This window comes from Callospermophilus lateralis, chromosome 18, assembly GCF_048772815.1.
Source record: "Callospermophilus lateralis isolate mCalLat2 chromosome 18, mCalLat2.hap1, whole genome shotgun sequence".
In the NCBI taxonomy this organism is placed as follows: domain Eukaryota; kingdom Metazoa; phylum Chordata; class Mammalia; order Rodentia; family Sciuridae; genus Callospermophilus; species Callospermophilus lateralis.
This window is the reverse complement of record NC_135322.1, coordinates 14940212-14951010: the sequence shown is the minus strand read 5'-3', so window position 1 is coordinate 14951010 and position 10799 is coordinate 14940212. Positions and strand designations below refer to the sequence as shown.

Here is a 10799-nt window from a genome sequence, read left to right as displayed (position 1 = left end):
CAGCACGGTAAGGGGGCAGGGCGTGATCGATTTGCCCTGCTCTGATTGGATGAAAGAGGGGGCGTGTTGGGGAATTCCCCACAGGGCGGAAGACCGGAGCTCCTGGCAGAGCCCAACGACAGACCGGCGGCCGCGGGGGCCCCTGAGGTGGCCGGGGCCATGGCCGGGGTTGCGTGCTTGGGGAAGGCTGCGGACGCGGATGAATGGTGCGATAGTGGCCTGGGCTCTCTGGGTCCCGACGCAGCGGCTCCCGGAGGACCAGGGCTGGGCGCGGAGCTGGGCCCGGGGCTGTCGTGGGCGCCCCTCGTCTTTGGCTACGTCACTGAAGATGGAGACACGTGAGTGAACCCTAGACTGCCAAGCCGAGCCCTGGGATCCGATGTCTGGTTTCCCATTAGTCTCGGATCCCTGTGGCTTCCTAACCTTTTACTCTAAGTCTCACTTCGATGCTGGACTTCCTGACCCTAATCCCCAAGTTCTAACTTGTGACAAAACCACTCTCCTGCTTTCATCCTATCCCAATAATTTCTGACCTTCCTTTCTGGAACTCTGTTCTTAGCTCCTGGCATCCACATCCCATCTACTGACCCCCAAACCCGATTTGAACCTTCCTGACCCCAGTCCCAAGACCTTAGTTAGAACTCTGGCTTGGGTTCCTTCTGCCCTCTAATCTCCAAATATGATCTTTGATCCTTAGCTCCTGATTTGTTTTTTTAGACGTTGATTTCCAAAATACTTGCCCCCAAATCTATGATCCTGTCTTCTAAGTAATGATCTACACAATCTTAAGTAAGTTCCACGCTACCACTCCAGACCTATTTTAGGTCCTAGCGATAAGTAGTGAGGAAAAGAGACAAAAATCGATGTCCTGTGGATTACATATTTTAGTAGGACAATTAGATTGCTAGAAAGAAGGAAGAGAGACAGAAAAAGAAAGGAAGATTCAGTCTAAAGGCAGTAAATGCTTTGGGGAAAAGGTAGGAAAATGAGACAAGTTTTTAAACTGAGGAGAACATTCTAGGCAGAAGGAAGGGTGGTTGGTCCTACGTAAGGGGCTGTGCCTGGGAAGTGGAAGTGTCCTATGTAAGGGACTGTACCTGGGGGTTTTGTTGTGTTTACTGTAGCATCCCCAGTGACTCAAGGAGTGTCTGACGGATGAGGCACTCAGTGGATCTCAAAGAACCACCTTTGGTTTCATTAATTTTCCCTATTTTCAGTTTTTATTTTATTGGTCCCTGTTCTGACTTTTTATATTTCCTTTCTTCTGAGTGCTTTGGGTTTAATTTTATAGTTTTTTTTTTTTAAATTGGGAATTGAACCCAGGGATACTCTACTACTGAGCTATATCCTTAGCCCTTTATTTGTTTGTTTGTTTGTTTGTTTGTTTTGAGACAGGATCTTGCTAAATTGCCAAGGTTACCCTCAAATTTGCAACCCTGTCTCAACCTCCCAGATAGCTGGGATTACAGGCATGGGTGCACCACCAGCCTGGCTCAAATCTTTGCTTTTTAACTGGACTGTTTAAACCATTTATGCTTAATTTAATTATTGATATGGTTATTTATTTCTTGCTATTATATGTTTCTGTGTATCTTATCCTTATTTTTCTTCATTTTCTGACTTTTTGGAAGTAGAGTTTTTGTTATTCCATTTTATGTCTTTTGCTGGCTTATTTACTATCACACTGTTTTGTTATTTTAGTGGTTGCTTTAAGGTGGGCTTGGCAAACGGTGGCCTCCAGACAAAATCCAGCCAGCCACCTGCTTTTGTATGGTTGTGAGCTAAGAATGTCCTTTGTATTTTTAAATGGCTTTTAAAAATCAGCATAATAACATTTCATGAGAAGTGAAAATTATAAGAAATTCAAATTTTATCTAGATAGGGAAGAGGGGTGGGAGGGAAAGGGAGGGGGCAGGGGATTAGCAAGGGCTGTGGAATGTGATGGACATATGTGTACATATATGAAGACCCGAATTGGGGGTCAACATACTTTATATATAAACAGAGATATAAAAAATTATGGTATATATGTGTAATAAGAATTGTAATGCAAAAAAAAAAAAAACCCCAAAAAACAAAATACAGATATAAACGCATGAATTGGTGGGAACTTACTCTATATACAAAGATATGGAAAATTGTACTCTATATGTGCAATAAGGATTGTAAAGCATTCTACTGTCGTGTATTTAAAAAAAAATAAAATCAATAAAACTAACTAACTAAATAAATATTTTAAAAAAAGAAATTCAAATTTTAGGCTCCATAAATAAAGTTGTATTGGAATACGGTGAGGCTCATTCATGTACATGTTGTCTGGCTGCTTTTACTACAGCAGTGGAGTGAAGAGAGATTTTGTGAGGGCCCGGCTGTAGCTGTAGTAGGGACTTGCCTAGCATACCTGAAGCCCTAGGTCCAATCCCTAGCACCAGGAGAAATAAAACAAACAAAAAACCCAAGAGACTGTATGATCCCAAAGCCTAAAATAGTTATCTGTCTCCTTATAGAAAAAGTTTGTTGACTCTTGCTTTAGGGTTTATAATGTATGATCTTATCAGTGTCCCTCAAGCAGTCCTGTGCTACCTCGCATGAGGGAAAGAACCTTAGAATGGCTGAGGTAGCTGAGTTGCATGGCGCTTGTGGAATATTTGTGAGGCCCTGGGTCCAATCCCTAGCACCTCCAAAAAAAATCCCCTCTTGGTCTTTATGCCATTCTTGTCATACATCTTACTTATAAACCCCATCATACATGGATATTATTTTTAAAGTATCTTTAAAGAGATATTTACATATTAGGAAAAAACACACCCATATAGTTACCATTTTCAGGGTTACTTTATTCCTTTGGGTAGATCAATTGTTTCTGTTTGATATAATTTTTCTTTTGCTTGCGATTTCCTTGAACTTTTCTTGGAGCATGGGTGTGCTGGTGATTAATGCCTTTAGCCTTTGTATATCTCAAAACATCTTTGTCTTTTTTCCCCACTGCTGGGTTTAAACCCAGGGTCTTGCACGTGCTAGGCAAGTGCTTTATCACTGAGTTACCCTCCACCCCCAGCCCTTGTCACCTGTATTTGTTTCTGAAAGATATTTTTGCTGGGTAATGAATCCCAGGTTGACTGTCTATTTTCCTGAACTTGAAAGGGGTGTCTCTGTTGTGTCTTCTTGTGCATTTCCTATGTGAAATCTTCTGTCATCTTTATTTTTATGCCTCTGAACTTATGGTGCCTTTTTTCTCTGGCTGCTTTGAAAAAGTTTTTGTCTTTTAAAAAAAAAAAATTTTATTTGTTGATGGACCTTTATTTCGTTCATTTTATTTATATGTGGTGCTGAGAATGGAACCCAGTGCCTCACACATGCTGGGAAAGCTCTCTACCACGGAGCCACAACCCCAGCCCAAGATTTCTGTCTTTATTACTGGTTTTGAATAATTTGCTTATGATATAAGCAAAATAAAAAATAAGACAAATCTTATTTTCTTTATGTCCTTGGGATTCATATGCTTATTGGGCCTGTGGTTTTTATCAAATTTGGAAAATTTCCAGCTATAATTTCTTAAAATATTTTTTCTGCCTCCCTCTTCTTTTGGAGACCTAAATTACATGTGTACAAGACTTCTTGAAGTTGTCCCATAATTCATGAATGCTATTCTCTCTCTCTCTCTCTCTCTCTCTCTCTCTTTCTCTGTTTAATTCTGGATTGTTTTCATCTTGTCTTCAAGTTCATTAATCTTTTCTTCTGCTGTTGTTATCTGTTATCTGTTGTTAATCCCATCCAGTGTGTTTTTTTATTTCTGATGCTGTAGTTTTTATTTCTAGGAATTCAATTTAAATTATTATCTTTATCTCTACTGAATTTTTTGAACATATGGAATAAAGTTACATTAAAGAACATTAAAATAAAGTTACATTAAAGAACATTAACTGGGGTCATGGCTCAGTGGTAGAGTGCTTGCCTAGCATGCACAAGGCACTGGGTTCGATTCTCAGCACCACATAAATGTAAAATAAAGATAGTGTGTCCACCTAAAACTTAAGAATAAATATTTGGGGATAGGGATGTGGCTCAAGCGGTAGCATGCTCACCTGGCATGCGTGCGGCCTGGGTTTGAGCCTCAGCACCATATACAAATAAAGATGTTGTGTCCGCTGATAACTAAAATAAAATAAATATTAAAAAATTCTCTCTCTCTCTCTCACTCTCTCTCTCTCTCTCTTTTTTTTTTTAAAAGAACATTAAAATATTCTTTGCTAATTCTAATAGCTATGTCATTTCTGGGTTGATCGATGGTTCTCTTGATGGATTATGTTTTCCTGTCTCTTCACATGCCTGATAATTTTTGTTTAGATTCCAGACATTGTGAATTTTACTTTTTGGGCTGTTAGTTTGGTATTCCTGCAAATATTCCCGAGTATTGTTCTGGGGTGCAGTTAAGTTACTGGAAGCAGTGTGATCCCTTTGAGTTTTGCTTTTATGATTTGTTAGGTTGGTGCTGAACAGTTCTGCATCTAGGGCTTATTATCCCCACCTTAAGGCAAGACCATTCTGAGTAGTCTCCTCAGTGTCCTGTTAATTATGAGGTTTTGGCCTGGCAGGAATGGGCCCTTTTGCTGGCCCTCAGTAAATGATGGGTACTTTCCTCTAATCCTTTTGGATTGGGATCCCTTTGGGATCCTCCCAGACATCTGACAACTGTTTCCAAAACTATTTCTGGTCACCATGCCTACTATACAGTGAGTGCGCCATGTTTGTTAAGTGAAGGAATACAAGAGCACGTGACCTCTGACCACTAACCCCTGTCTTTGTCCCCAGGGCACTGCACTTGGCTGTGATTCATCAGCATGAACCCTTCTTGGATTTCCTGCTGGGCTTCTCCGCGGGCACAGAGTACCTGGACCTGCAGAATGACCTAGGCCAAGTGAGCCACTGGGGACCATGTAGGGCACGGGGACCAGGGTCCCGGTGTGATCTTAACTTCTGTTCTGTGCCCCTGTAGACAGCCCTGCACCTGGCAGCCATCCTTGGGGAGGCGTCCACGGTGGAGAAGTTGTATGCAGCCGGCGCCAGGTTGCTAGTGGCAGAGCGCGCGGGCCACACGGCCCTGCATCTGGCCTGCCGCATGCGGGCACATGGCTGCGCACGCGCGTTGCTCCAGCCCCGCCCCCAGCGCCCCCGAGAAGCCCCTGACACCTACCTCGCAGAAAGCCCTGACCACACCTCGAACCCCAGCCACACCCCCGTTGCCTTATGCTCTGAAACCGACTTGGAGAAGGAGGAGGAGGAGGAGAGTGAAGAGGACTGGAAGCTGCAGCTGGAAGCCGAGAACTATGAGGGTGAGCATCCCCGAGGGGTGAGCATCCCTGATGGTGAGCATCCCCACAGGGTGACCATCCCCCACCCCCCACCCTGGGGTGAGCATCCCCCGAGGGTGAGAATCCCCTGAGGGTGAGAATCCCCTGAGTGTGAGCATCCCCGCAGGAAGGAGGCCAGCTCCCAGGCAGGAGAGGGTCCCAGGCCTTGGGCTCAGCTTTCCTGGGCTGAGACCCAGCCCCTTGGATCATCATCCCTAGGCCTCAGGAACCCTGGCCTTGCAACCATTCAGGCCCCAGATCATTGAGAATTGGGCATATAGGACTTAGGACCTCCATCTAATGGTCTCAGGTAGCTTGGGACCCAAACCTGCCACCCAGAGCTTCCAGGATCCTGTGGTTGGACCCAGGCTTCTCACCTGCATGGTGCATCCATCCAGGATCCCTGTTTCTACCTACAAGCCTCAGGCCCCAGCCCAGCCAGGACTTGGGGATTCAAAACCCAGACTTTGTGCAGTTATGGCATCTGGGTTCCCAGCTGTGGGCAGCACTTACAGGGGCAGCCCACCCCAGCCAGGCCTCATGGGGAAGGAACTTGTCTGCCAAGGTTCCTGGCATCTGAGTGTCTCAGCTCCCCCATCTATAAGCCAGCTACCTGGGACCAGGCTGTCCAGGTCACTTAGGGCCCACTGTTCAGAGCCTGGATCCCAGGCCCTTCAGCTACCCAGGTCCTTTGTGAAATAAGACGAGAGGCTCAGGTCTCCAGGCCTCAAGATCTGGGGCCCACAGCTCAAGATCCCAGGCTCTTCACCCACAGGCCCCAGACATCCTGCAGCCCAGGAACGGCACCTGCCCACACACTTAGCCTGCCTGGAACTCAGGGTCCACCCGCCGTGCCTGGGAAGGAATTCAGGAGCCAGACCCCAAACATGACCCTTCTCGGACCCCCAGCTTCATGGCACTGGGGAGCTGGGCCCCTCACCCATCGTCTCACACCAGCTGCTCTGTTCCCAGGCCACACCCCGCTCCACGTGGCTGTCATCCACAGAGACTCAGAGATGGTTCGGTTGCTCCGGGATGCAGGAGCTGACCTCAACAAACTGGTGAGCAGGTGTGCAGGGGAGGATCCGATGGTTGGGCCCAGGCTTCTCCTCCTGGGGCCTCTGACCTCTCTGCACACCCCACAGGAGCCCACGTGTGGCCGGAGCCCGCTGCACTTGGCAGTGGAAGCACAAGCCACCGAGGTGCTGGAGATCCTCCTGAGGGCAGGTGCCGACCCTGCTGCCCGCATGTATGGGGGCCGCACCCCCCTGGGCAGTGCCCTCCTCCGACCCAGCCCCATCCTTGCCCGCCTCCTCCGTGCACATGGAGCCCCCGAGCCTGAGGATGAGGACGACAAGTCCAGCCCCTGCAGCAGCAGTAGTGACAGCGACAGTGACAGCAGGGATGAGGGCGTGAGTCAGGAGGGACACGGGGCAGCCCAGCTGGGGGGTCAGGGTAAACTGGCACTGGAGGTGGGGAGGAGATAGTTAGGCAGGGCAGACACCAGCCTCAGGCCACTATCAAGAAACTCAGTCGGGCAGCCGCGCGAGGGCTGCGGGTATCAAGCAGGACAGATGGACGGGGCGGCGGGAAGAACGTGGGCAGCCAAGGTTGGAAAGTTAGGCAGCTGCAGAAGTCGAACGTGGGAAAAGGTTTGGGTCACAGTGATTGTGACATGCACAGGGGTTGATGGCCGCGTGGGAGTGAGTCTGGAGAGCAGGAGTTGCAGAGCTTGGCTGTAGGCAGGTGACCTTGGGCAGCGCTGGGAGCACTGCAGAGGGGGGAGACCTCAGTCGCAGTGAGGAGTGAGGCCTTGGGTTGGGGAACACGGCAGCAGACATGGCGTTGGGCGAGAGACAGCGGGAATCTGGGGTTGAGGGAGTGTGTGAAGGCAGCGGGGTGGGGAGGCCTCAGTGCTGAGATACTGGAGCAGCTGCTGGGCCAGAGTGCCAGTGGCAGTGGCGGGAGACACGCACCTGGGAGCCATGACCTTAAGTAGTGCTTTGAGAGCCAGGAGCAAGGGAACTGGCTTCCAGCCAAGGCCCAGTTCTTAGGGTATTGTGACTTGGGCAGTGGGCAAGGTGGCAGCTGCCTGAGCCCCTCTGCCACCCCCTCTACCCCCAGGATGAATACGACGACATCGTGGTCCACAGTGGCCGGAGCCAAAACCGGCCACCTCCCAACCCAGCGTCCAAACCTCTTCCTGACGACCCCAACCCCGTCTGATTTTTTGTGTTAATATAATTTCTGATTTAATAAAACCTCAATTCTGACAACCAGCGACCAGACTGCTGTCCAGTCTCTCCCGGGCCGGCCGTCAGGGTGCAGTGCCACACGCCAGGCGAGGTGGTTTTCTCTGTGCTTTATTCACTCGGAGGTGGCAGTGGGCCAGCTGGCTGGGGGCTTCCTGAGCTGAGACGGCCCAGACCCCGCCCAGCTTGGACTTGTCCCTCAGGATTGGTTCAGAGCACACCCTGCCCCCCATCATGGTGGGGGCTGGAGTGGGGTGCCAGGTGAGGTGGGGGCATGAGCCAGGGTCAGCCCTCCCTCCTGACCCCCTCCCCCAGCATGGCAGCGGCCTTCTGCAGCTCCTCCCGCACGTGCTCCAGCCGCTCCAGGTCGTGTTCCTGGTGGGACCAGACACCGGGAGTCACAGGCAGGCCACCTCAGTGGTCACCTGTAAATGGAGGCTCTGTCTCTGCTCACGATGACGGGCCACTGTGGCCATCCCAGTTGTTGCCACATCCCATCCATCTTGGTGCCACAACCCCAGAAGAGAGGTTGGCCAACGTGACCAGCAGGGAGGTCCCTATGGACTGTCACGGCCAACAGGAGCAGCCACAGGACTGGCAAAGGCGCCCGATTTGGGTGACCCATTTGGGATATGATGGCCATTTTGGTTACTACCACTAAGCATGGTGACGCGGCAATGGTGTCCCCCTCTAGCCCAGGTGCGCAGCGGCTTTCATGTGGCCGGCTTGCGCATTGTGGACTGGCAGTGACGGTTAACTGAGGTGCCTCAGGGGAATAATGGTGGCCCTTCTGGTAACTGTGATCTCAGGGGAGCCACTGTGGCCCAACGGAGGCCTTGCTTGGGTGTCGTCCTGGTCACTCTGACGCATTTGTTGTGTTTTGTTTGGTGCCAGGGATTGAACTCAGGGCCCTCGGCCACCGAGCCACGTCCCAGCCCTGTTTTGTATTTTATTTAGGGACAAGAGCTCACTGAGGTGCTTAGCGCCTCACATGGCTAAGGCTGGCTTTGAACCGGGATCCTCCTGCCTCAGCCTCCCGAGCGGCTGGGATAACAGGCGGGGCCACCACGTCTGGCGGTGGGTCTTGCCATGTGGCCCAGCACTAGCAGCTTGTTTGGTGACCTGTCTTGGAGACCCCCCCTTCAGCACTTACCTCCCTCTCTGAAGCCTCTTCCTGCTTGGCCCCAGGGCTTGGCGGCTGCTGCTGCTGGTGATGGTGGCGCGGCGGGTCCCTGTGCTCCTCTCCTCTGCCCACCTCGGCCCCCTGCCACAGGCCGCGGTGCCCACCCAGCATCTTCAGCCCTTTCTCCTCTGCCTCGAACTGGGCCGTCTCCTCGTCACTGGCCTTCTCTGTCACCTGCCTCTGGGGGCCCCCTCTGCCCTCCAGCTGGTGCTTCCACAGGTTCTCGAAGGTCTCCACGGGGCCACTCTCCTCCCTCTCCTCCTTCTCCTCCTTCTCCTCCCTCTCCTCCTTCTCCTCCTTCTCCTCCCTCTCCTCCTTCTCCTCCTTCTCCTCCCTCTCCTCCTTCTCCTCCTTCTCCTCCTGCCGGAGCCGGCTGTGCAGCTGCTCCTGGACCTCCGACCTGTGGCTCCTCTCGGCCGCCTCCTCCTCTTCCTCCTCCCTCACCTCCTGGCTGCTCCGTGTCTTTCCAGGCTCCCGCTTCTTGAAGTCCCCACCCAGCAAGGCTTTCTCCTCAGGTGACCGGCAGCCGTAGGGCTCAGTGTCACACATCTCTGGCAGAAAGAGACGGTGCTCTCTGTGCCGCACACCAGGAAACCCGCAGGGGGACTGTCCAGGATGGGGAGAGGGGCCAGCTGCGGGGCTGTCCCTGGCCCAGCCCGTCCCTCTGCGGGAAGCCTGCAGGGTAACCAGGCCAGGCTCGGCCAGATGGGAGCCCTGGACGGGAGGACCCGGGCAGAGCCCCGGTGGGGTGAAGCGGGCTCCGGGGGACCTGGGCCTCCTTACCTCTGTGGAGAAGAGCTGTGCAGGGTCCTCTCTGGACCTGGCCCAGGGTCAGCACCTCTGTGACCACCTCTGCCAGACAGCGGGTCAGCTGGGGATGGGGCAAGGTGTCAGGGGGGAGGTGGAGGGCAGCGGAGGCGGGAGGAGAGTGACTGGAGGACGGGGGCAGTGGGGGACGTGGAGGAGGCTGGGAGGGGGGAACCCAGAGGATGGGGGGGTCCACACGTCTCACCTCCTCCTTGGAGGGCCTTGGTGCCAGGGGAGCCGCTGTGGCTGTGAAGAAGGGTGATGCGTCCTGGGTACTGACCAGCTCCCCGACCACCTCACCCTCCCCAGCCCGCCTGCCAGGTGCACCGTCCCCACCCGCAGTCCAGTCGGAACCGCTGGGGTCACCACCCCAGGCCCCGCTCCCTGGGCCAGCGCCAAGGCCACCCACCCCCTGACCCCTGGGATGCTGGTGCTCACCAGGGACCAGCAGCAGTGCCAGCAGCGGGGGCAGCATCAGCAGGAGCATGGCGGAGGCGGGCTGGGCTGGACACATGTCCCTGGCCCCTGGTTGTAGGGCCAGGTGCCAGAGCCTTATAACCAGTGCAGCTCCCCGCAAGGAAGGGAGTGACCCTGCTCCACCCCTCCCAGCCTGTGGCACAGGGACAGCTGTGGAGCAGCCCGCCTGCCCCAGACCCTCAATTATTCATGGGACCTGCCCTGCACACTGCCCCCGCAGCTTCCAGGCCTGGAGCGCTGTGTGCTCTTCTTCGCGGACACAGGGGCTGCTTCTTACCAGCCCCAGCGGGAGGAGGCCCTGGGTTGAGTCCAGGGACAGCCACTCAGACCCATCTCGGCAACCATCCTCCTCATCTAGGAAGGAACCCCACTGGCTCAAGAGGCCGCAGTTGGGCTCTGGCCTGGGTTCCAGTCCTGCCACCTGCCAGACACGCAGCCCAGGGACAATGGCTTAACTTCTGGCATTTCTGTTTATAAACCAAGGTTGGTGACAACCCACTCCACAGCTTGCTGGTGAGGGTGAAATAGTGTGTACGGCTCGTGCGGCAATGCCCAGCGCGGGGGACTGCAGGGTCTGCGCACCAGTCCACTCAGTTTTATTGAGCATCTTCTACAGGCCAGCTCCCCTCCTGGGCCCTGAGGCCACAGCAGTGAATAACCTGGCCAACACCCGAGTCCTGACACTGGAGAAGGGGTGACAACGACATACACACAGGTTACGCAGGGAAG

At 52.8% G+C, this 10799-nt stretch overlaps 2 protein-coding genes across 2 annotated transcripts; one reads left to right on the top strand and one right to left on the bottom strand.

The window, feature by feature from the left end:
* Positions 1-79: 79 nt before the first annotated feature.
* Positions 80-7627, top strand: Nfkbib (NFKB inhibitor beta). The gene is made up of 6 exons (XM_076837449.2): positions 80-338; positions 4813-4918; positions 4997-5333; positions 6324-6412; positions 6497-6763; positions 7476-7627. The coding sequence occupies exons 1-6, from the start codon at positions 160-162 to the stop codon at positions 7575-7577; spliced, it is 1080 nt and encodes a 359-aa protein (XP_076693564.1). The 5' UTR covers positions 80-159; the 3' UTR covers positions 7578-7627.
* Positions 7628-7698: 71 nt separating this feature from the next.
* On the bottom strand, positions 7699-10752 carry Ccer2 (coiled-coil glutamate rich protein 2). The gene is made up of 5 exons (XM_077105757.1): positions 10032-10752; positions 9799-9839; positions 9570-9657; positions 8757-9337; positions 7699-7978 (listed from the first exon to the last, which is right to left on the bottom strand). The coding sequence occupies exons 1-5, from the start codon at positions 10105-10107 to the stop codon at positions 7889-7891; spliced, it is 876 nt and encodes a 291-aa protein (XP_076961872.1). The 5' UTR covers positions 10108-10752; the 3' UTR covers positions 7699-7888.
* Positions 10753-10799: the final 47 nt, after the last annotated feature.

What these genes read in the sequence shown, in the direction of transcription:
- Nfkbib (XM_076837449.2), top strand. Translation starts at nt 160, where the DNA reads ATGGCCGGGGTTGCGTGCTTGGGGAAGGCTGCGGACGCGGATGAATGG. An exon ending in TGCAGAATGACCTAGGCCAA is followed by an intron (nt 4,919 to 4,996) that starts GTGAGCCACTGG and finishes GTGCCCCTGTAG; the next exon opens with ACAGCCCTGCACCTGGCAGC. An exon ending in GTGACAGCAGGGATGAGGGC is followed by an intron (nt 6,764 to 7,475) that starts GTGAGTCAGGAG and finishes CTCTACCCCCAG; the next exon opens with GATGAATACGACGACATCGT.
- Ccer2 (XM_077105757.1), bottom strand. Translation starts at nt 10,107, where the DNA reads ATGTGTCCAGCCCAGCCCGCCTCCGCCATGCTCCTGCTGATGCTGCCC. An exon ending in GGCACTGCTGCTGGTCCCTG is followed by an intron (nt 9,840 to 10,031) that starts GTGAGCACCAGC and finishes CCTTCTTCACAG; the next exon opens with CCACAGCGGCTCCCCTGGCA. An exon ending in AAGAGGCTTCAGAGAGGGAG is followed by an intron (nt 7,979 to 8,756) that starts GTAAGTGCTGAA and finishes TGGTCCCACCAG; the next exon opens with GAACACGACCTGGAGCGGCT.